At 37.8% G+C, this 23658-nt stretch overlaps 2 protein-coding genes across 2 annotated transcripts in view; both read right to left on the bottom strand.

Moving 5' to 3' along the window:
• Positions 1 to 23658, bottom strand: part of poln (polymerase (DNA directed) nu) — a 68360-nt gene that overhangs the window by 18111 nt on the left and 26591 nt on the right. Inside the window, exon 19 of the mRNA XM_065248522.2 lies at positions 1249 to 1360. Within this exon, the coding sequence (XP_065104594.1) occupies positions 1249 to 1360 (112 nt within the window). The remainder of the gene's footprint in view (positions 1 to 1248; positions 1361 to 23658) is intronic.
• On the bottom strand, positions 5521 to 18213 carry LOC135730791 (uncharacterized). Its single transcript, XM_065248709.2, has 18 exons — positions 17781 to 18213; positions 14340 to 15171; positions 14038 to 14109; positions 12399 to 12473; positions 12223 to 12306; positions 12035 to 12109; positions 11859 to 11942; positions 11671 to 11745; positions 11495 to 11578; positions 11307 to 11381; positions 11131 to 11214; positions 10943 to 11017; positions 10767 to 10850; positions 10579 to 10653; positions 10403 to 10486; positions 6346 to 6426; positions 6123 to 6200; positions 5521 to 5890 (listed from the first exon to the last, which is right to left on the bottom strand). Exons 2-18 carry the CDS (start codon positions 15028 to 15030, stop codon positions 5655 to 5657), a joined length of 2112 nt encoding a protein of 703 aa, XP_065104781.1. The 5' UTR covers positions 15031 to 15171; positions 17781 to 18213; the 3' UTR covers positions 5521 to 5654.

Raw genomic sequence — 23658 nt, 5'->3', positions numbered from 1 at the left:
TCTGTAAACAGCGAGAACAGCAAACTTTTCTGCTGAATTGACAACCTACACAGGAGCAACAAAACTAAATGCATCTTTTATAACAACAACAGCAAAAACTGCCTGGATCAGCAAGAGCAAAAACCCAAATTAACATCTGTAACTTTAGTGCTTTACCGCGAGATGCAAACAGCTACAGGAGGCAAAGGGTCTGAAAGGGTCGTTGCACTGTTTATTTTGGTAAGGTAGGTACGCGATATGTTTGTATTGAGATGGATTCAGATATTCTACTTTGATGAAACGTTGTGTTGCTTATGAAATTTGTGTTCGTTTTCCGGATTAGCATAACGATATAGTTACCACGTCTAGACAATCGAACGTGTGCTTAAACTAATTCTGATGTAAACCAGTTGTTTATGTTGGTTATTTTGGAAATGTTATTCACTTTGTACTGCAAAGTTTTCTCACTGGTGAATGAGACATGAGACGTGACCGTCTGATCTGTGCGTGTTCATGTGTTTGGAAAGAGGCGTGACTTTGGATGGCGATTTGACTTGAGGGTGGGATCGGGATTTCATTGCTAGGCGGCTACCATTAGCATTTTTCAAAATGTGTTACCCTACCTTTAATGAAAGCAGTGCGGGTAGGCTGCAGGCATTATGAACTGTCAGGGAATCAAAAGCTGCCCTGCATTCTTTTTTTCAAATACATTTTTTATTGATTTTGCAAACAACAGGGTTACAAAAATGTCTGTTTCCTTTACAGAGTAAAACAGAAACAGAGCAGTTAGCGTTACAGTAGGTCAGCACTTAAACTGTATCCTAACAAAATGTGAGATCATTCAGGTAAGCAAATGAATCATACAAATACGAATGTGCTACAAGAACTGCTGCGATGATCACAAACAGAGCACTGGGTTCACAAACCCCATCATCATTACACACAGCAGAATTGGGCTCACGTCAGCAATCAAATCACACTGGGCCCTGACACCCCGTCACCCTGTGTTAAAGTAATCTTGGGGAAAAAATAAGCATTAGACTGATCTGCCCTCAACTCTTGTTTTCTTCTGTGTTGGACTCTAGTCTGTCTGGTTCACTGCAAACAGCCTCAGGGTGAAACACACTGACTGGTACTGCAGGTCACTTTGTCCTCCTGTCAGTCTGTTTGTAACTCTTTGTGTTCTTACAAAAGTATCTATAATCCATCAATGCCATTGGTGTACTGTGTGTACAGTAAATGCGAGTTTTTGATGGTGTATGTACCCACCACTGGGCTGCTAGCATGGTGAAGGCGTCTGCTTCAGGTTTCTGAAAGATGCTCAGTAGCTGAGGGTCAGATGAAAGGTGAGCCAAGAGACGCAACTCCACCTGACGAAAATCTATAGACACATATACATAATTAGTCATGATGACATCCTCGAAACTTCATCTTCATCCACACCACATTTTTTCTTTCCCTAATAGCGAGGTAAAGGTGTTGGCATCTCCCCCATTTATGTCAGCAGGAACCATAATCCACCCAGGAGCTTCTCTGCCACATAAAAGAGAATGTCTGAGAGAATAAATTCACATTGTAACATAGACTGTGTGTGTTTGTTGCTTTGACGGCCGAAATGCTGACTCACCCTAACACACACCACACATGCATCCCCCCACCACACACACACACACACACACACGCTCGCATGCACGCAGCAATTGTCACACATATCCAAATATTGTTGTGAACTATAATACAAAGGCATGTTCTGTATTGATATTGTTGTATATAATGTGTCAATTAATTTGTGTGTGTGCTTTAAACTGTATTTGTGTGTGACAGAGGAGGCAGCTGATGTGATAGGAGCACTAGCTGAAGTGTAAATTAATCTAATATAGAACACCAGCTTCGGCTGAGTGGTTGAACAGACAATTACGTTGGCAATCTTGTTTGTATATATTGCATTTCCCAAATAGCAAATTGATGAATTAATGTATACTGCTGAACAGAACTTGTTTTTCTTTGTAAAACACAAGGAAAAGAATTAAGATAACGCGTGTACATCTCAGTATGAGTGAGCAGCATGCTGGCAGTGGTGTCAGTTGAAGAAAATCCAGTCAAGATTAGACGTCGCTTTCTCTCATTCACCATAGTGAGACGTGACAGCAAAATTAAAGAGCATTAAAATCAACTGCATAACTGAAACCACTGTCAGCTCTTGGACATCTTGAGTCTTGACTAATCTGTTTTGAGGCAGTGTGTATCAATCTCTTTTTAACATTTACTTTGTGGTGCATAAACACTAAAGCACAGGGCTCAACAAAAAAGATCAATAAAGTGCTATGGCTCAGGGCCAGTTTGGGGCGTTGAATAAACTGTCACAGAACAATGTTGGGGTATCACATGTATGATTAAGTACACATGTGTTATTTTTTGCCTTGCTAAATTGTATTTATTGCAATGATATGTGAGTGTCTTGGAGGCATCAGATATAAAACAAAACACTATTGTTTTGCATCATACACTCATCTAAAGGATTATTAGGAACACCTGTTCAATTTCTCATTAATGCAATTATCTAATCAACCAATCACATGGCCGTTGCTTCGATGCATTTAGGGATGTGGTCCTTTTGAAGACAATCTCCTGAACTCCAAACTGAATGTCAGAATGGGAAGGAAAGGTGATTTAAGCAATTTTGAGCATGGCATGGTTGTTGGTGCCAGACTGGCGAGTCCGAGTATTTCACTATCTGCTCAGTTACTGGGATTTTCACACACAACCATTTCTAGGGTTTACAAAGAATGGTGAAAATGTCTTGTTGATGCTAGAGGTCAGAGGAGACTGGGCTGACTGATTCAAGCTGATAGAAGAGCAACTTTGACTGAAATAACCACTCGTTACACTCGAGGTATGCAGCAAAGCATTTGTGAAGCCACAACACGCACAACCTTGAGGCGGATGGGCTACAACAGCAGAAGACCCCACCGGGTACCACTCATCTCCACTACAAATAGGAAAAAGAGGCTACAATTTGCACAAGCTCACCAAAATTGGACAGTTGAAGACTGGAAAAATGTTGCCTGGTATGATAAGTCTTGATTTCTGTTGAGACATTCAGATGGTAGATTCAGGATTTGGCGTAAACAGAATGAGAACATGGATTCATCATGCCTTGTTACCACTGTGCAGGCTGGTGGTGTAATGGTGTGGGGGATGTTTTCTTGGCACACTTTAGGCCCCTTAGTGCCAATTGGGCATCGTTTAAATGCCACGGCCCACCTGAGCATTGTTTCTGACCATGTCCATCCCTTTATGACCACCATGTACCCATCCTCTGATGGCTACTTCCAGCAGGATAATGCCCTATGTCACAAAGCTCGAATCATTTCGAATTGGTTTCTTGAACATGACAATGAGTTCACTGTACTAAAATGGCCCCCACAGTCACCAGATCTCAACCCAATAGAGCATCTTTGGGATGTGGTGGAACGGTAGTTTCGTGCCCTGGATGTGCATCCCACAAATCTCCATCAACTGCAAGATGCTATCCTATCAATATGCGCCAAAATTTCTAAAGAATGCTTTCAGCACCTTGTTGAATCAATGCCACAGTTCCGAAGGCGAAAAAAGGTGAAACACAGTATTAGTATGGTGTTCCTAATAATCTTCTAGGTGAGTGTTAATATGTCACAGAAAACAAATGTTTTAATTCCTTTCTTGCAAGTAAAACGTAACATTGAGTAAAACTGTTAATGTATCTGACACAAAAAAATATGACTGTAAAATGATACTTGATCATTTTTGTGAGCTTATTTTTTAAATGTCCCACGATGATCCTTGCCGATTTTAGATTAGCAAATCTATGTTACACATGAAGTCAACAAAGTAAAAATCAAACCAACCAGAATATGATTGGTACAAAGGCCACGATTTTCACTCCAACCGGTGTGTATTGAGAGTGCAAGCAATGTAAAGGAAAAGCAATATGCAACTGCCAGTGCAAAATTCAACACCAGGATGTTAAGTTGTTGTATGTGATTTCCAGCATATTGCTACCAGTTGCTAAAAGATTCTGGATGGTTAGTACCCAGCAAGCAAAAACCGAGACAGTGAAATAACGGCTAACTATAGAGCACAGCCATTTGACGCATGCGCATTGTGGCAAAATGCAAAGCATCTCCTGGGTTACATACTAAATTCTCCGGCAGGCGCATGAGCGACCAGCGTACAATGTATGTGGGGTTTCAAAAATCCGTTGGTGTGCGCTGCGTACAGTACGCACGTACTCTTCCGATGACAAAAATTGCATCACACGCACTGTGCATGGTGGACCCCCGCGTACACTTAAAAAATGGACCATACTTCGGCCTTTAATCACGATATAGCACTAGGCTCAAGTACCATATTGATTTTATTAAACTGTAGCAAAAAATATGTTTCAACACAACTTTCATTATGTAAAACAACTAAAAGCTGTTCTTCTGCTGGAAAATCAGTCCCCCAACAAAAAATTTTTTTGTACCACTTTTGTAGGCTGCCTTTCAAGACCAACTGCGTCACAGTAGCATGACTAAGCGCTACTAAGCCCATCCCAATTTCAAAGGCTGCTTTAAATGCAGCCTCAAAATGCATCCCTTTCCTCAAGACGCGAAGGATAGGATGGACCCTTCAGGCTATCCAGAGATTCATTGCATACCTGTAATGCCTGAATAAAATGGATGGAAATTTTCACATAAATGCTTAAAACCTTTATTTTGAAAGTGTATTTTGCAGAAAAAAAGGCCTTGTCACTGGTTAGTATTATAAATTATGTTTTGTATTAATATTATTTATGCGAAACCGTGCATGTTGCATTTTATTTTTGTATATTTCTAAGGTTGCTTTTATTTGATAACAAAGCACTGAATGGCAGTAGCACAATTAAATAGTGTGTGATCTTTGTGCAAATATAGTCCCATATTGACTTATCATAAAAAAGCGGCTCTAAACATAGATGCAAATAATCAATATCTTATGCTCGGATACCAGAATGATTTGTTTCCCTTTTCACACATGACACACACACACACACACACACACACACACACACACATTCCTGTACAACTACCAAAATGAGGACCGGGTAAATTAACCTGCAGTATGAGGACCACCATTTCTGCTTTAATTTGAGATAAACAAATGTTATATTCTAACACTAGGGGTGCCCATGAGCCTAGTTATCACCTCAGATTCTTAATAAAACAAAGGGAAAGAAAAAGTTTTTTACCAGCAGAGCGAGGACATTTTCATGGGGGCGCTATTGAGTTAATTTGTCAATGTATTGTTTGAACTACATTGATTTAGCTTTCAACCATCTTTGCCATTTAATGTTTCATCATGCAAGCCACAAACTGGGGTTTTTAAAAAACTAAATATTGTTGTTATTATAATCTGACTACAGTACTAAAATGCAAAGAGTTTCCTGTGCAATTATTAATTATACTAAAGGAACCAAATTTAGCAATATATATACCCACCATCCCGCAATTCCCAAAAAGCTGCAAGAGAGGTACCATCTGCAGTAACCAGATGAACATTTATTTTAACAATTTCAGAAAACAGTAAACGTTACAACAAAATGTTAAAACCAAAAAAAAAGGAAAAGTGAGAAACAGAGAAAGAGAGATTGAGATGAACACCACATTTTGCCTTTAAAATTTTAGTTTTCTTGAAGCAGATCTCCGATTTAGAGTTACAATTGTGTTGTACACAAAATTCTTCACATCCTTCCAAGATCGTTCATTTAGGGCTTCTTCTTCCTCTATGCACTTCATGCATGGCAGTTTTCCAGGAACTCTGCGCTCGGCTATAAACTTGGCCAAGTGTTTGTGTACTGCACTCCTCTCTGCCTCACTCCATGGTCTCTTCACATTTACCTTGGCCAACACTACAAATGGCAATGTAGATTTTGTAACATTAAATCATAAACCATTTACATTTATACTTTTGGCAAAAGCTTTTATCCAAAGTAACTTGCACTGCATTTAACATATACATTATTTGCATTCCCTGGTAATCAAACCCACAATCTTTAGTGTTGCTAAGTTACATGAACAACTAAAAGTATCAATTAAATAAAGTTTTTTTTTAAACTGCAACTGCTTGCTCACAGGCCATACCTTTGGCACTTTTGGTCTGTCGTCCTATGTTTTTATGTGGTGTGGGTTTTTTCAGCAGGTTTGCTCCTGAACAATTATCTGTAGCAGAAACGCATGAGAAGCTCTTAGTAAATACATTAGGTATTGTTAACCCTGTGTACTAAAGTGTAAACAGTAAAATGTGACATCAAGCCTTCATGAAACACTATCACACTACTACAAACAAGATTAAAACATTACTAACCATCTACATCTGATTCCGAACTACCATCTTCACGGCATGACTTAAGTCGCTTTTCAAGGAAGGAGAGATCAGCACCTCCATCTAAAAAACAAAGTCACACATAAACCTGTGCCTGTAACAGGAGTTTTGTACGGTCATGCATTACAAGATTTGTTGAGCCACAAACGTTTAGACAGTATATAGTTTAAGGGTGGTTGAATACTGTACGGTCTCTGCTGGAATTATAACATTTTTTGCAATCTACATGGAAATTGTAAGAGTCGGTTTACATCAACAGTGTAAAATCCACCTATGGAAAAGGACTTACCAATAACTAAGCACCCACCCACCAGAGGACCTGTATGATGCGAAATCAAACAGCTGCCCACACGACCGTCGGTTTCTTTTGAAACGTTTTTACAGCAAGGTAAAGTTCAATTTCATCCCATTTCATAATTGTTTTATGTAATTGATTTTTGTCTTTATACTAGAAGTGTTCGAATTGTTATAGTTGCCATTTAAAATAAATAACTGTGAATGTGTGTAGATAAATTCTCAGTCTGCGAAAAAAGGGCCAAGATGAGATGATCTTTGATCAAAACCACAAATAAGTATGTGTGGGTTAACAGCTAACAAATTTTATATATTGTTTTGTATATTTAACTAATGAAAACCTGCCTTTCAAGACATGCTTGTTGTTTAAAGTATCTCTTTAGATCAGGTACAAGATTGTGGCATTTAAAGGGATAGTTCGGCCAAAAACGATATTAAACCCATGATTTACTCACCCCCAAGCTGTCCGAGTTGCATATGTCCATCGTTTTCAGACAAACACATTTTCGGATATTTTAGAAAATATTTTAGATCTTTCTGTTGATTAAATGTAATGTTACGGGGTCCAGCAATAGTCCACGACCTTCAAGTCCAAAAAAAGTGCGTCCATCCTTCACAAATTAAATCCAAACGGCTCCAGGATGATAAACAAAGGTCTTCTGTGGGTAATCCGTGCGGTGTTGTTGTAGAAATATCCATATTTAAAATGTTATTAACGTTATAAACTACCTTCCGGTAGCGCCGCCATCTTAGACTCAGGAGAGAGTATTAGCGTAGTGTACGCACTTTTCTTAGTGACGTATGACAAATTCGGAGGGCGGGGGCACAGAGCAGCAGCAGAGAAACTCTGTACGCTGCGTAAGCTCTCATCCTGAATGCGCATCACTCCAAAATGGCGGCGCTACCAGAAGGTAGTTTATAACGTTAATACCATTTTAAATATGGATATTTCTACAACAACACCGCACAGATTACCCTCAGAAGACCTTTGTTTATCATCCTGGAGCCGTTTGGATTTAATTTGTGAAGGATGGACGCACTTTTTTTGGACTTGAAGGTCGTGGACTATTGCTGGACCCCGTAACATTACATTTAATCAACAGAAAGATCTAAAATATTTTCTAAAATATCCGAAAATGTGTTTGTCTGAAAAACGATGGACATATGCAACTCGGACAGCTTGGGGGTGAGTAAATCATGGGTTTAATATCGTTTTTGGCCGAACTATCCCTTTAAAAAACATTTTACTTCACTTCATGGATTCCAGATGCCTCTGCAATAAAGTCTTTTTCTGTGTGTACCTTAACCTTATTTTTTTAAATATAAAGTTTATCTACATTTGTGTTTACAGAAATCATGTACCACAGTGTTGACACTAAAGAAGTGGACGTTGTGCCTGCAGTCTGAGTAAACAAATATGCGAGTTTAATACATAGATGGTAAATAACTGTGTATAATAAATGTGTATATAATTATGTGTGTGAGCAGTCTGCTCTCCAATCACTCACTATCGGTCCGTGCAGCGTGCATGATGTCAAACACACCTCTGTTACCTGGGGTCATTTAGGATGCGATGACGCGCAACTGTATGCATTTGTGCTGCACATGTCCAATTGTTATTGAGGCTGTTTACCCCTGGTATTAAGATGCATTTTGCCTGTTCAGATCACAAGTGAACAAGGCTATAGACAAGTGTAAATGAGGTCTAAAACTTTTTAACCTCGTCAACTTTTGACCACATTAAGTTGTTGAAAACACATTCGACCTGATTGCTTTGTGGTGTAGATGCTCATGTGGTTAAATGTGCTTGAGCAGCCACAAAAGACTTTTGACTCTCCGCCTATTGATCTAATGTGTAATGTATTGAGCACAATGTTTTTACATAGGATCTGACTTCTAGAGCGAACACACAATATACAGCGCTATCTTAAGGCTTTCATTGATAAAATGAAGTGGCTGCTGTCCGCCTCTTTCATTTGTTTTAATTTACGAGCATGTGAAAGTTGTGTGAGCTTATTTCATAAATTTTTCTGAAATATCAGAGAAAGCTCTACATGTACAAAACACTGTGCAGCATGTTTACTAATAATATAAGCGGCAGACTCTAACATAATATTAGTTCACATCAATTTAAACCTGTCATTTCTCCTACTCGCGTTTAAACGAAAGCAGAGGGACTCGCCCACAGTCTCCACAGACCATCCCCTCAAAGCAATCAGGACAGAAGCGGTCGAATGTGGACAGAAGAGATCAATTAAAATACCAGGTGTGAACTTGATGTGTCTCTCTCGTCCACCAAAACGCATCTTAATACCAGATGTAAACAGCCCCTTACCATGACACGAAGCTTGGCATTCAGAAGCGAGTGCCTCACCCCCGAATCAAAGTAAACCCTACCCGAGACAACCTCTGCAAAGTGCACCACCTTACGCTTAAGCGTACCACACTCTGGTACAATTCGAAGCAATCACACTAGCAAAACGAACTGTACTTTGGGCTCAAACGTACCTTGGTACGGTAACAAGTATGTTTATGTTATTGTGATGTAAATTGTTTTTGAAGGTCAGAAGATATGCATCCTGTCTCAGCAAAGCCAGTGCAATGAAGTTCACGGTAATTGTTAATTTTGTAGTTTATTAGACATGTTTGATTTCATGTGGCGTTGCGCAGATCGAGAGTAAAACTCAAGCTTTCTGTCATAGTGTTTAGCAACTGAAAATATACTAAAGTTATACTTAAGCTAAAATTATACTTGGCCTCTTAATGCACACAATAGTGAGTAAAATCTAAAAATGAATTAGACAATGGCTAATATTAGACAATACTTAGTTACCCAGAGTGAAGATTTTGACTTTTATCCGAGTGATGTACTTGCATTGTAGAAGGTTGCTTGCCGTGATATTTTATGAAGATGTCAAAGGGAATGACAGGCAGTTTTGGTAAAAGGTAAATGCATAGACAAATAAGTTTTAAAAAAAATAAGTTAAAAATATACCATTAGTTTTGAGCACGTTTTGTGAATGTCTTTTACTTTCAGTCTCTGTTTGTTTAATGGTCTGATTAGTTGCTAAATTGAACCATTGAACAAATACCTTGTCGAAAATAACAAATGTTTTGGTTTCCTAGGTAATCTACGTGTTGTTTAATTTGCTTGTTATATAAATAAACTACTTTAAAAAGGACTTTGTTGTTATTTATTCTTAGCAGGGTTTACCAGAAGTTACATGTGTTCCACAAAAGCCGTTTGTTTATGTTGTTACTGCTGAAACCATCTACATGATCTAGGGATGCCACTAACGACTATTTTTATAACGACTAATCTATCGATTATTCTAAACAAATAATTTACCATGAAAAAAAATTAACAAACTTTCAATCAAACATCCCTAAACCCTAATGTTCTTTTAATGTGGGATACTCTTTTTATATTGTATATAAATACTATTTATTATGTGATTTATATATTCATTTATGCTTTTTAGTAAAGAGAAAGGTCACTCCATAACATAACGCTTTTCTGCTGGTCACATATCTCAATGTGTTATACCGCTGTCTGCCTTGTTGCCCTGATTATTGGATTGTTTACCCGTGTATGACCTTCTGCCTGTTTACTTGGACTTATGTTTGTGGATTGCCCTGATATTAAACTGCATTTTGGATGCTCAACCCTTCGTGTCTCTGAGCAGTTTGTTACAGATTTAAAATGTCTGTTGTATTGTGTTTACTTAAAAAATAATCAACTTACCCTTAGCTTCCCCACTCTTGGTCTGTCGCCGTCTGTTCTTATTTGGTGTGGGTTTTTTCTTCAGGTTTGCTCCTGAACAATCATCTGTAGCAGAAACGCATGAGAAGCTATTAGTAAAAACATTAGGTATTGTTAACTCTCGTGGTACATGTCTTCAAGATTCAAACATTACTTACCATCTACATCTGAACCATCAGCTTCACGGCATGATTGACGTGTCTTTTCAGCGGAGGAGAGATCAGAACCTCCATCTAAAAAACAAAAAGTGTAACTGTGAGCTTCATACGTTATAACAGGATCAGGTTTTTTATTAACTGAGCTTGACACAAAACAGATTTGAATCATGTCATAAAAAACAACTTACACTTTGTTTTCTCACTCTTGGTCTGTCGTCGTCTTTTCTTATTTGGTGTGGGTTTTTTCTTCAGGTTTGCTCCTGAACAATCATCTGTAGCAGAAACGCATGAGAAGCTATTAGTAAAAACATTAGGTATTGTTAACTCTCGTGGTACATGTCTTCAAGATTCAAACATTACTTACCATCTACATCTGAACCATCAGCTTCACGGCATGATTGACATGTCTTTTCAGCGGAGGAGAGATCAGAACCTCCATCTAAAAAACAAAAAGTGTAACTGTGAGCTTCATACGTTATAACAGGATCAGGTTTTTTATTAACTGAGCTTGACACAAAACAGATTTGAATCATGTCATAAAAAACAACTTACACTTTGTTTTCTCACTCTTGGTCTGTCGTCGTCTTTTCTTATTTGGTGTGGGTTTTTTCTTCAGGTTTGCTCCTGAACAATCATCTGTAGCAGAAACGCATGAGAAGCTATTAGTAAAAACATTAGGTATTGTTAACTCTCGTGGTACATGTCTTCAAGATTCAAACATTACTTACCATCTACATCTGAACCATCAGCTTCACGGCATGATTGACATGTCTTTTCAGCGGAGGAGAGATCAGAACCTCCATCTAAAAAACAAAAAGTGTAACTGTGAGCTTCATACGTTATAACAGGATCAGGTTTTTTATTAACTGAGCTTGACACAAAACAGATTTGAATCATGTCATAAAAAACAACTTACACTTTGTTTTCTCACTCTTGGTCTGTCGTCGTCTTTTCTTATTTGGTGTGGGTTTTTTCTTCAGGTTTGCTCCTGAACAATCATCTGTAGCAGAAACGCATGAGAAGCTATTAGTAAAAACATTAGGTATTGTTAACTCTCGTGGTACATGTCTTCAAGATTCAAACATTACTTACCATCTACATCTGAACCATCAGCTTCACGGCATGATTGACATGTCTTTTCAGCGGAGGAGAGATCAGAACCTCCATCTAAAAAACAAAAAGTGTAACTGTGAGCTTCATACGTTATAACAGGATCAGGTTTTTTATTAACTGAGCTTGACACAAAACAGATTTGAATCATGTCATAAAAAACAACTTACACTTTGTTTTCTCACTCTTGGTCTGTCGTCGTCTTTTCTTATTTGGTGTGGGTTTTTTCTTCAGGTTTGCTCCTGAACAATCATCTGTAGCAGAAACGCATGAGAAGCTATTAGTAAAAACATTAGGTATTGTTAACTCTCGTGGTACATGTCTTCAAGATTCAAACATTACTTACCATCTACATCTGAACCATCAGCTTCACGGCATGATTGACATGTCTTTTCAGCGGAGGAGAGATCAGAACCTCCATCTAAAAAACAAAAAGTGTAACTGTGAGCTTCATACGTTATAACAGGATCAGGTTTTTTATTAACTGAGCTTGACACAAAACAGATTTGAATCATGTCATAAAAAACAACTTACACTTTGTTTTCTCACTCTTGGTCTGTCGTCGTCTTTTCTTATTTGGTGTGGGGTTTTTCTTCAGGTTTGCTCCTGAACAATCATCTGTAGCAGAAATGCACGAGAAGCTATTAGTAAAAACATTAGGTATTGTTAACTCTCGTGGTACATGTCTTCAAGATTCAAACATTACTTACCATCTACATCTGAACCATCAGCTTCACGGCATGATTGACGTGTCTTTTTAGCGGAGGAGAGATCAGAACCTCCATCTAAAAAACAAAAAGTCCTTTGCCTATAAACTCTTTACTGAGATAATTACGTTTCAGGTGCTTCTAACACCATGTCCTAACTACATGCACCACGGCGACATCCGATAAAAGGTATGTTTTCCATGATAATCAGAGTTTTGTCCTAACCAACCACAACGTGACACCACAATTACTCTATTTTAGAAACGGTCTGACATGTCATGGCTGACAGCTCAGAGATCTTATTTGATGAAAGCTATGCGCATTATGAATATTATGTCTCTCCTCTTTCATGTTTGTAGAGGTTTGATTCAAAAGCAGAAATAAATAACAAATCCCTAAAGTTGCACAGGGGAAAGCACCAAGAAGCGTAGGAATGTGTCTGTGTATGTGTGCATGCTCTTCAGCTGCAGTGTGATAGGGCAGCGCACAAACAGAGCAAACTGTTATGATGTGGCACGCCCCTGTTTAAGCCCGATTTATGGTCGTGCGTAGATTCTACGAGTGTAGCTCTGCGTAGCCTGACACGCACCTCACAAAAATTTTAACAGCGCGTCAGATCTACGCGGACCACAAGCGCTGTGATTGGTCCACCAGAACCCCTCTTGTCAGGTAAAAAAACTGCGTCATAGGTATTTCCGTTTGTGATGGTGAAAATAAGATGAGCCAAGTTAAGGAGTGATTTAACTCAAACTGCATCAAAAGTCGCTGTTTATTTACTTCCATCATTGCTGGAATTCTCAAATTATACACAACAAGTTGCTGTTTCTTCTTCGTTTGTGGGTTAAAGGTGCTCTAAGCGAATTGAAGCGTTTTAGACCATAAAAAATTTTTTGTTACATACCGGCAACATCTCCTCACTATCTGCTTGCTGCCTGTCCGCTGATCAAACTGTAAAAAAACGCGATCTCTGTAGACAGCCCAGGCTTCACAAACGGCAATATCAACAAATGGCCAAACCTAGCCAGCACAAAACAAAACAAAGTATTCCAGCCAATAAACGGCAAGAAGGATTTGGGGGTGGGGGTTGGGCGCGTTCATGAAAGCACGGAAGGGAGGGGGAGGAGTTAGCTACGCTCTGTCTGTTTGAAAACAGTTCAAACATCAACAGGAAGTGACGTCGCACATTATTCGCTTAGAGCGCCTTTAACTTGCTAAGCTTCTCCTTCTTTGACGTTTGCGCTGCTGCTGTGGTGACACGCATGGTTACTGCCTACCAGCGGTCTGTGCGTGTGTTTGCATGACGATGCAAAAGTATAAATGAAAACCGACGCGGAACCTACGCCGTCGCGGCTATGCCATAGGACCTACGCACGACTATAACGAGCCCTTTAGTCCTATTCAGTATGGACAGACAAACTGCCTGTCGCTGGAATCATATCGCTTCGCATGTAGTTAGGACACGGTCTTAGTTAGGGTGACCATATGTGCCATTTTCCCAGGATGTGTTCTCGATGACGTATGCGGTCGACAAATTATACTTCCAGAAGATGCACCCGAAATCCTGGCCAAGACACTTCCCGGGAAAATGGCACGTATGGTCCCCTAGTGTTAGTGCCAAAAAATTTGAAATTTAAAAACTTACCCTCAGCCAGCTTTACTCTCTTTTTCTTTGTTCTCGGTGAGACACCCACAGAATTCAGTGTGGGACCTTCACCTGAAACAGATAACAACATTAAAATTTTATAGAAATATACTTTTACATGGACTACTTCTAAATTAAAATAATTACATTGGTAGTATACAGTAAATGATAAATCTGCTATCAGTTGTCCAATAAAGTCAATGATTAGCTCTTAAAAATTACCCTAGTGGGTAAACCACAGGCAGTTAAAAGATGTGTGGCTACACAATAAAAATGCATTGGAGATAAAACTGCAAACGTACCACGGGCCAGTGCAAGTGTATTAAGGTTCTTCCCCCTTAAAGTCTGAGTGTCTTGCTCCATTGCAAACAGAAGCTTACTTATTTTGGCAATTTGAAATATTTTGTCCGTTTGCCTATAAAAGTCACCGTGAACTCTGATATCATGTCCCATGAATCTTGCAACTTGCTCCAGTTCTTGTTCACTAAGGTCCAAGAGTTGGCAGAGTGTGGCAACTTGTTTTCTTAATTTAGTTGACCTCAAGAGTTCAGGGTTTTCTGCTTTGCTTTTTTTTGCATATTTCCGCAGACAGTCACATCCGCGTATGTTTGTCATCACACCGGGTCTTGCAAAGAGATAGGGATTTTCAGCAGGTACACCAGCGTCCACTCGCTTTTGAACCAACAAATCAATTGATGCCTTCATTCTCTTTGTCAAGAAAACTGGAACTTTCTTTCCTCGTTTTCCTCTGATTTCTATGCGGGTTAATAACTTGCTGAGCTGCTTTTCCAATGGTGACAAGGTTTTATAAATGTCCTCGTTTATGGCACTTGTGCTTGCTTTCATGTAAACGTCAAGAGTAAGGCGTGATGCTTCCCCTTCACGCCGCTTGTTGAAGATAATGACCTGTGCTAGAACGGACTCGTTTAATGTTTTGTATGCATCTAAATCCATTTGTTCTGTCAATTCCTTTCTTGCTTCATCTTCTACCATCCTGAGATGGTCTCTTAAAGCAATCACATTTTTTGTGAGGGGGATGTCATCATCTTTATTCCATCTTTTTTCCTGTATGGTTTGGTGAGCTGTGACAGAACCACTGTTTCTCCAGTTTTTCTCCTCAGAAATAGCATCCAGCTACAAATTAAAAGTATTATTATTATTATCAGAAAAAAAGCAGAGAGTTGGCTCCTAGTTATATCTATTAAATCATTTAAAATCTTTCACATTAATACATAAAGAACTTTTAATGGTATAATCCTTATGATCAGAATGTCAAATTGAAATCGCAGGGTTCATGAGTTAATAGCAAATGCTTACAATTTAATCGTAAAATGAATTTAAAGTACGTTTAAAAAAAGAGGAAAAAAACTGGCAACACTTTATAATAAGAATATATTTCTTAACAATTAGTTAATGCATTAGATAGCATGAACTAACAATGAACAATATTTCTACAGCATATATTAATCTTTGTTCATGTTAATTTCAGCATTTGTTAATGCATTTATAAAATCAAGCGTTATAACTTTTAACATTAATTAATGCACCATGAACTAACATGAATAATTAACATTAACAAGACTTAATACATCTTGAAAAACTATATTGTTCATTGTTTGTTGATGTTAGTTACTGCATTTACTAATGTTTACTAATACAACCTTATTGTAAAGTGTTACGAAAAACTTACTAAGATTTGTATAATTTGAATGTCATGTAACCATTATGCAATACTACAGTACATCATAAAACCGAGAATTCATGCGACAGACATCACTTCGCCCAAGAAGCAGTGCTTCACCTTCTGAGAATATAGTTCCCAGTATGTATACTGTTAAAAGATGGCTTATATGACCTTGTTATTTCACATCACACATATACCTGTGTGATTTGTATAGTCACAACACATAAATAGGAAAATGTTGGCGTTATTTTGTCACTTATTTGGAGCAGTATGCTAGCTGGAGCCATTCAATTCCAGTCTTTGTGCTAAACTTAGCTAGCAGGGGCATGCGTCAGACAGAGTTACAGCATGCACGGAGATGAAAAAAATATGTATGGACTTATTTAACTCTGGGAGATACGGTGAATAAGCTAAATTCCCAAAATGTGGGCGTGTTCCTTTAAAAACGTCATGTGTCTTTACGGGATCTTTGCTGTATCTGTGTGAATGCAAGCACAGATTCCGAGAAGTCATTGACAGTGTGAATGAAGATCAAACTATTCCAGACAAAACCAGGATGCATTTTCTGTAATGTCTGTGTAAAAAAGGGCTGAATAAACTTAAATACGGAAGAAAAATTAATGTTTTTAAAACGTGCAAATGAGATATTAAAATATTTACTGGAAAATCACAGGGAAATTCTCAAGTAAATAATTTAGGTCAAAGGTGTTCAGCTGCAAAAAAGTCTGAAAACCAGTGGTGGCTGGTGACTTATTTTTCGAGGCCAAATGATATAAAGCTCGTCACAACATGTATGTAACCTGTTATGTGTGTGGTTCATCATTTTAAAAATATGTGTTCGGCACATCATGTAAACTGTGCATCACGTCATGTCAGAATATGAGCCTGCTGCAGATGCTTCAAAGGGGTTTATGATAAGAGAGACGCTCACATTTGCCAGATACTCGCTTAATCTTATGTGTAATCAAAGTTAGGGTTAAGTTGGTGTCGTACGAGTATTTTGTGAACATGAGCGTCTCTTTTATCATTCGATGCGTGTGCACCAGGCACGTATTTTAAAAAGAGGCATGATGCACATGGTTCACACAAACAAATATTTTGACATGACGAGCAACACACGACACTGCGAACACATTATGAATTACGCACCTCAGAAGAGAAGTCATCAGCCGCCACTGTTAAAAAAACCCTGTGCTATAGCATAGAGCCAATGGAAGTGTCCAGATACTTGATGTTTAATATGTGGAACATACCTAAAAACACAATTAGACTGAACCACAGTCTTTATAAATAGCAATGCTGACATTGCGGGCACGTGTGTCAAAATTGAGGCATAAAATCTGTTTCCGCCACACGGGACTTTTACAATGCATCTCATCCAATATCCACCCCTCGCCGCATGGTTGTTGTATGTTTTTACTAAATACAACAATAAATACGTCAAGTCTGACCACCAAAAGCGTTTGATATTTTGAACTTTCAACCCAGAGGTGTTTGTTTTTAGTTCAAAGCAACTGTTTGAAAATGTGTGACACTTTCAATCATTCCGTGTGCTTCCACTAAACTCTGGACACTAATGAAAGCTAGGTGGACATGAAATTATATGAAAATATATATATATGTTTTTATATGTATGCATTTATATGTATGCATATAAAAAAAAATTATATATATTTTTGAAGAGTTTGGTTCCAAAACGCAATAAATCCATTTTGACAAATTTTGGTAAAAACGTGTTTTCTATACCAAGAAAGTGTCAAGATGAAAACCACTATTTTCTGTTACAAACTTTCACATAGCATCTTTAGGTTATAAAAACATAAAAAAATCAAATCCATAACTTGATTTTCAAAGACTTATTATAAAAACGGATTATTTTTTCCACAAAATGCAATAAATCCATGACAAGTTTTTATTCAAAATGCTATAAATCTATTGAATCAATCGCCTATATAAATGTGCATTCCTCTTCGCCATGTTATATTCATTTAGTTGAACAGTTGTACACACTGATTAAAAAATAAACATTAACGTTAATGTCATTAATCAAAACACTTACTTTGTGATATTAAGAACACTGTCATTGCTGCGGTTATACTTGACGTCTTCGCTTAACGTTTTTCACAGCGATCAGCTGTAAAATGTTTTGGTCCTGCTCGATTTTCGTTGACTGAGTAAAATTATGGAAAGTTTTTCATAAGATCCCCTGGGGTCAATGTGTTATCATGACAGAAACTTGATGCTGTCGGTCCGGGCAAACAAGCGATCGTCTCCCAAAGTGCCTCTTGCGTGAATTATTAGATGTTGATGACTTACGTTTCCATCACAGGTTTATCAATGCTATTAAAGTATTATTTTGTTTTTGTTTGTTTGTTGATCATGAAGTACAAAGTAGATGAGGAAAACTAGGACTCCGTGTACTCAGCGAGCCGCCATTGTTTGTTTACATTGCGTGAATGGTGCGCTGTAATCTGTGGAGTGGATTTATGGCATTCTGTAAAAAAGGAGGAGTGGCGTTTATTGCGTTTGGGAAAAAAGATGACAGAATAACACGGCGGATATTGGATTTTGCGTAAAATTAAGAATTTACTTTTTAATACTGACCTGATATAATACTGGTTCTGGCAGTAACTAATTTTTTTTCAAAAATTGCGTTTATTGCGTTTTGGAACCAAACTCTTCATTTATATGTATGCATTTATATGTATGCATATAAATAACAATTATATATATATATATATATATATATATATGCTATATGGTGTCATCATTGGAAGCAGTGACATGAGCGACCCCCGCAACTCCTTCTCGTACTTTTGAGTGACTGACAGCTCCCTGTGCAAACACTTTAAAGTCACAACCAGATTCATCGAAACAAATAACGCAATTTGACGCGAGGTACAGAGGAGCGATTTAAATCCGATCAAGCAGTACGTTATCCTCGCCGAGCGCAGCTCGTGGTTGCTAAGAAACACGCCCCGGGAGCGCGCTTTGGAAGAAAGAAGCGCTTTGATCCGCGTTTAGCACGTGTTTTAAAACGTGACACGCGAACGGCCACGGAACGCTGTAATGTAACATTACGAAATACACATTTCGTCCTTAAATTAAATGACAAATGCAAGTTTTTAAAAGATTTTGAAAAAGCACATACCTGTGTTGAAGGCTCTCCCATTGTTTCCTGGACACCAAGATTGAAAATGTATATCAGCATAACACATATTTAACATATCAAAATGTACAGACTGCACAAATACAACCAAATGAATGCATCCTAATTTATCTTAATCTTTGATCCCATGACTCTTAAAGTGAGGCCTACAGGCTGTACTGATGTTACAATCTATGGTCTTAAGTTTTGATTCAATTTTAAAACATTAAACAAGGGTTAAAACATTATGTTTTACAAAAACGACACAGTGTAATGTTAGTCTGTGAATTGATATGCATTATGCTGGACAATTAAGACAATTAAAACAAAAACATGCATTTAAATAAATATGAAGAAAAATAATAATGTTAGGAACACTTACCTGACGAAGAAAAGTTTGTTCATAACGGCTTGCGCATTTATTGTGATGCTGTCTAAGTCTCTCCAATCTTCTCTGAAATCGGTCCATCAACCATGAGTTATAAACAAACGCTGATGAGCAGTGAAGTGAAATGGGGGATGGGGAAACAGTGTAGCAGTGTAGTGCTGGTCTGGGGAGTGGGGGTTGGGCGACGCAAACACGTGCAGTGTAGCACTGGTCTGGGGCATTGGGGGATGGGCGTTTACTTTGTATAACAATATAGTCACAGTGTTTCACATGGAAGAATCTTGACTTTTTCAGCATTAATAAGAATATATGATATTTTAACACTGTATTCATTTTGTTAAAGGCCTGCATTAAAACTTTTATTAAAGTAAATTTACAAAAGCAGTACCATTAAGCATTATATGCAAAAATTTAGTGATTATAATCCAGTATGTAAATGATGCATTGATTAAACAATTCTTTAAATTGGAATTATATGAGAAAATTAAGACTAAACTAAACTTCTATTAAATTAGTATGTCTACACTGTATGTAATGTAATTAACTGGCTCACAGAGGTACAGAGTTATTAGTTTGTGAGCTGAAGTTATATGGATGTACATTTACTTTAATGTGTGGCTACAAACAGTTGTGTAGTGCAAGGTATACAGAATATACCCACTTTATTAGATGGCATGGGGTAAACCCACTTTTAAATTCCAAATATTAATGAATAATATTAATTTCATAATGATCCTTACGCTGAGAAGTCAAGCAGCTGTAGTTAAGCGACAATACTGATTCCATTTTGGAGTTAACCAAATATGCAAGACTAATCAAACATGTCACTGTTTATAACACAGGGCATTCAACCTTAGTTTTGCCACTATGTACTGTGTCTTAAGAACTAGTCTGATCAACTAGGGCTAATCAGTACATTTTGTATTGAAATGAGATCAGTCTACGTTCAAACGTAACTGACTTAAAACAGTTATAAACAGTTTTGAAGAAAATAGATTACTAACTTGTATGACTAGTCTAAACAGTTTATGCAGTCGACCACAGGACATACTGTGTGAGTGACTGGAAGATAGCATTGTGCTATCAGCACTATAAGATAGGGTATCTAATTAAAAAAAAAATGCTAACGGTAGCCGAATAGCAATGAAATCACGATGCCACTCTCCATTCAAATCGCCATTCAAAGTCGCGCCTCTTTCCAAACACATGAACATGCACAGATCAGACGGTTACATCTCATGTCTCGTTCACCAGTGAGAAAACTTTGCAGTACAAAGTGAATAACATTACCAAAATAACCAACATAAACAACTGTTTTACATCAGAATTAGTTAAAGCACACTTTCGGCTGTGTAGACGTAGTAACATAACTATATCGTTATGCTAATCCGTAAACGAACACAAATTTCATAAGCAACACAATGTTTCATCAAAGTAGAATATCTGAATCCATCTCAATACAAACATATCGCGTACCTACCTTAGCAAAATAAACTTTTAGACCCTTTGCCTCCTGCAGCTGTTTGCATCTCGTGGTAAAGCAGTAAAGTTGCCGATGTTCATTTGTGTTTTTGCTCTTTGCTGATCCAGGCGGTTTTTGCTGTTGTTGTTATAAAAGATGTCTTTCGTTTTGTGGCTCCTGTGCAGGTTGTCAATTCAGCAGAAAAGTTTATCATTATCCCTCTGTTTACAGACAGGAGATGAGCGCACGTGAACGCACCGATGATGTATGGTGTCTGCGTGAACAAGCTGCGCCGTGACATTCAAATTATGCTTACGGATGAGGGACAAAAAAAGGCAACGTCCGTTCAAACCGAGATCTATGATTGGTTTAAAAATTTTTGGTCCTACGCCTTTCACAGATGACATAAATTTCAACAGATACATTCAAACAACTTAACATATTGATTGCTATCAGGATGTGAGGAAACTTTTAATCAGCATAACTAAAAGTGTTTCTGGATCAAATCAGATACCCTGCCTTTAACCAAATAGCTGTCTCCCTCCAAGTGACCATGTCTGTGTGGCCAGGTTATACAACATCTGACTTCAGTAAAACTCCATCAACCTCCAAAATAGACAGCATAACACTAGTGATGACAATAGAATAAATTATATGAAAAATAATAAAGTATACATGGAAAATGTACAGTCACCTCCATAAGTATTGAAACAGAAGCAGGTTTTGTGTTATTTAAGCTGTTTACCAAAATTTATTCCAGTTAAAGTCATATAGTAAATATAGGCTTAAAGTGCACACATCCAGTTTGGATGAATGGTTTAGGCAGTTTAAAATGTGAGAGTAAAATAAGATCATCCACCACTGTTATCCTATATAGGTGTACAGGATTTTTATGTTGCTAAGCTCACCATTGTGTTTTTTAGTTAGAATGTTGATCTGTTCACTCTTAAGGTTCCTGCCATCTCTCTGATGGATTTGTTGTGTTTTGATATATATCTAAAAGGGGCAGTTACATTAAATGGCTGTTATTCCCCTGCTGAAAAAAACAGCATCAAACCAGCATGGACCAGCATGGGAATTATGCGGGTCTTTGCTGGTTTAGCTGGTGTTCACTAGCACAGTGGTTCTTAATGTTATTCCTGGAGGCCCACTGCCCTGCACATTTTGTATGTCTCTTTTGTCTGACAGACTCAGTTCAGTTCATGGAGATCTCTTCTAATGAGCTGATGATTTGAATCAGGTGTGTTAAATAAGGGAGACATAAAATGTGCAGGGCAGTGGGCCTCCAGGAATAACGTTAAGAACCACTGCACTAGCAAATAAGCACCAAAACACAACATATGCTGGTCTTGCTGGTATGCTGTTTTTTTAGCAGGGTCCTAAACTATTTAGACAATCTGGATCAGACAATCAGATGCCCTCTGAGTAAAGCTGAGAGTGTGCACTATTAACTATGTAACACAAAATGTGCTTCTGTTCCAATATTTATGAAGGTGACTACATGTAAGGGTCAAAGATCACATAAAGTTGAAATTTGGTATCATAGTAGCACCAGACCCCGAGCCTAATCATTTGACTTGACATTGTTCATTTAAGAGCATCTCTGTGGCTATTAGACACAGATGCATATAAAGGCTGTATTCCTGCATAAAAACTAGAAAAACTCCTTATTTTAGAGACTTTGTATGACATCTTTGTATGACACTCAGGGGATGCTGCAAAACCACCATGTGAAGTTTGGGGCTGGTCAGATCTGTCTAGAGAACAATATATTAATGACACAGCAAATTAAAAGGAAATAGTTAACCTCAGGTTATTCTAAACCCCGGGTTAACTGAATCCTGACATATCTGTTTCACGTTTCACACTGTGCATTCCTAAACCCTATGTCATGTAATTATCAAGCAACCCTGAACACCTTGATTAGCTGCTTCAGCTGTGTTTAATTGGGCTCATAACATTCTAACCCTGCTCCTGAGCATTTTACCCTGGGTTAATATTAGGGAAAACCCCGCTTCTAAATTACAAGTGTGAAATGCTTCTTAACCTATGGCAAAAAGCAGGGTTTAGAACAAAGATAACAGTAACTTACTTGTGCAGTGTTATGTGTAATGCGCATGCATGACACAGATACGGACGTGTTTACCTCTCACACTGTTTACAGACGTTTATCAATACATGCACAATGTAAGCACACCCGAAGCGTCGCTTATAGACCTTTCAGCTGCAATAACACAAACAAACGGATTTTGTGGCCCAAACTTAACTTCCAGTAAACGTCTGCATAGAACAGAAGTCCATCTAAAGTACAGATTATTTCTGATAACAAGCAAAATAAATAACCACAAAATTACTCAAATCAGAGCTAAAGTGTATCAACCATAAAACTGAGAAACAATTGCTTGGAGGAAGAAGACTGGAGACTCAATGAAATTATTAATATAAACTTTAATTACAGTAACAAAAACAAGGCAGACTTAAAGTTTATTTCCACATCCTTTTTGTTTCCTATCTGAATTTGCTGAATTGCCCATGTCCTTCACACGTGATGCCTTATACTTAGACATTAAATAGGCTATACTGTCTACTGTCATTCTGTCAAATGTTTAGATGAAGGTTGTGATTTATTTAACCTACAGTTCAGTTTGAAGTCATCTAATACAACATTGTTTAGTCAAGAGAGACTACACGACTGTCAGCGTGTGCCACAGTAGTAGAAACAACACAAATATGGATATAAAGTCATTAACCCACTGTAACTGTACTATATATGTCTTATTACTTAAATGCAGCTTTATGTATTAAGTATACAATGGAACCAGAGGTGAGTATAGGAACGGTACATTTACTTCGTTACATGTACTTGAGTAAGATTTCGGAAAATATTTACTTACATTTAAAATGCCCTACTAAAAAACAGCTAAAACTAGAATAAGCTG

The sequence above is a fragment of the Paramisgurnus dabryanus genome, chromosome 2, assembly GCF_030506205.2.
Source record: "Paramisgurnus dabryanus chromosome 2, PD_genome_1.1, whole genome shotgun sequence".
NCBI lineage: Eukaryota > Metazoa > Chordata > Actinopteri > Cypriniformes > Cobitidae > Paramisgurnus > Paramisgurnus dabryanus.
The sequence above is the reverse complement of the archived record's forward strand: the minus strand, read 5'-3'. Positions and strand labels throughout refer to the sequence as shown.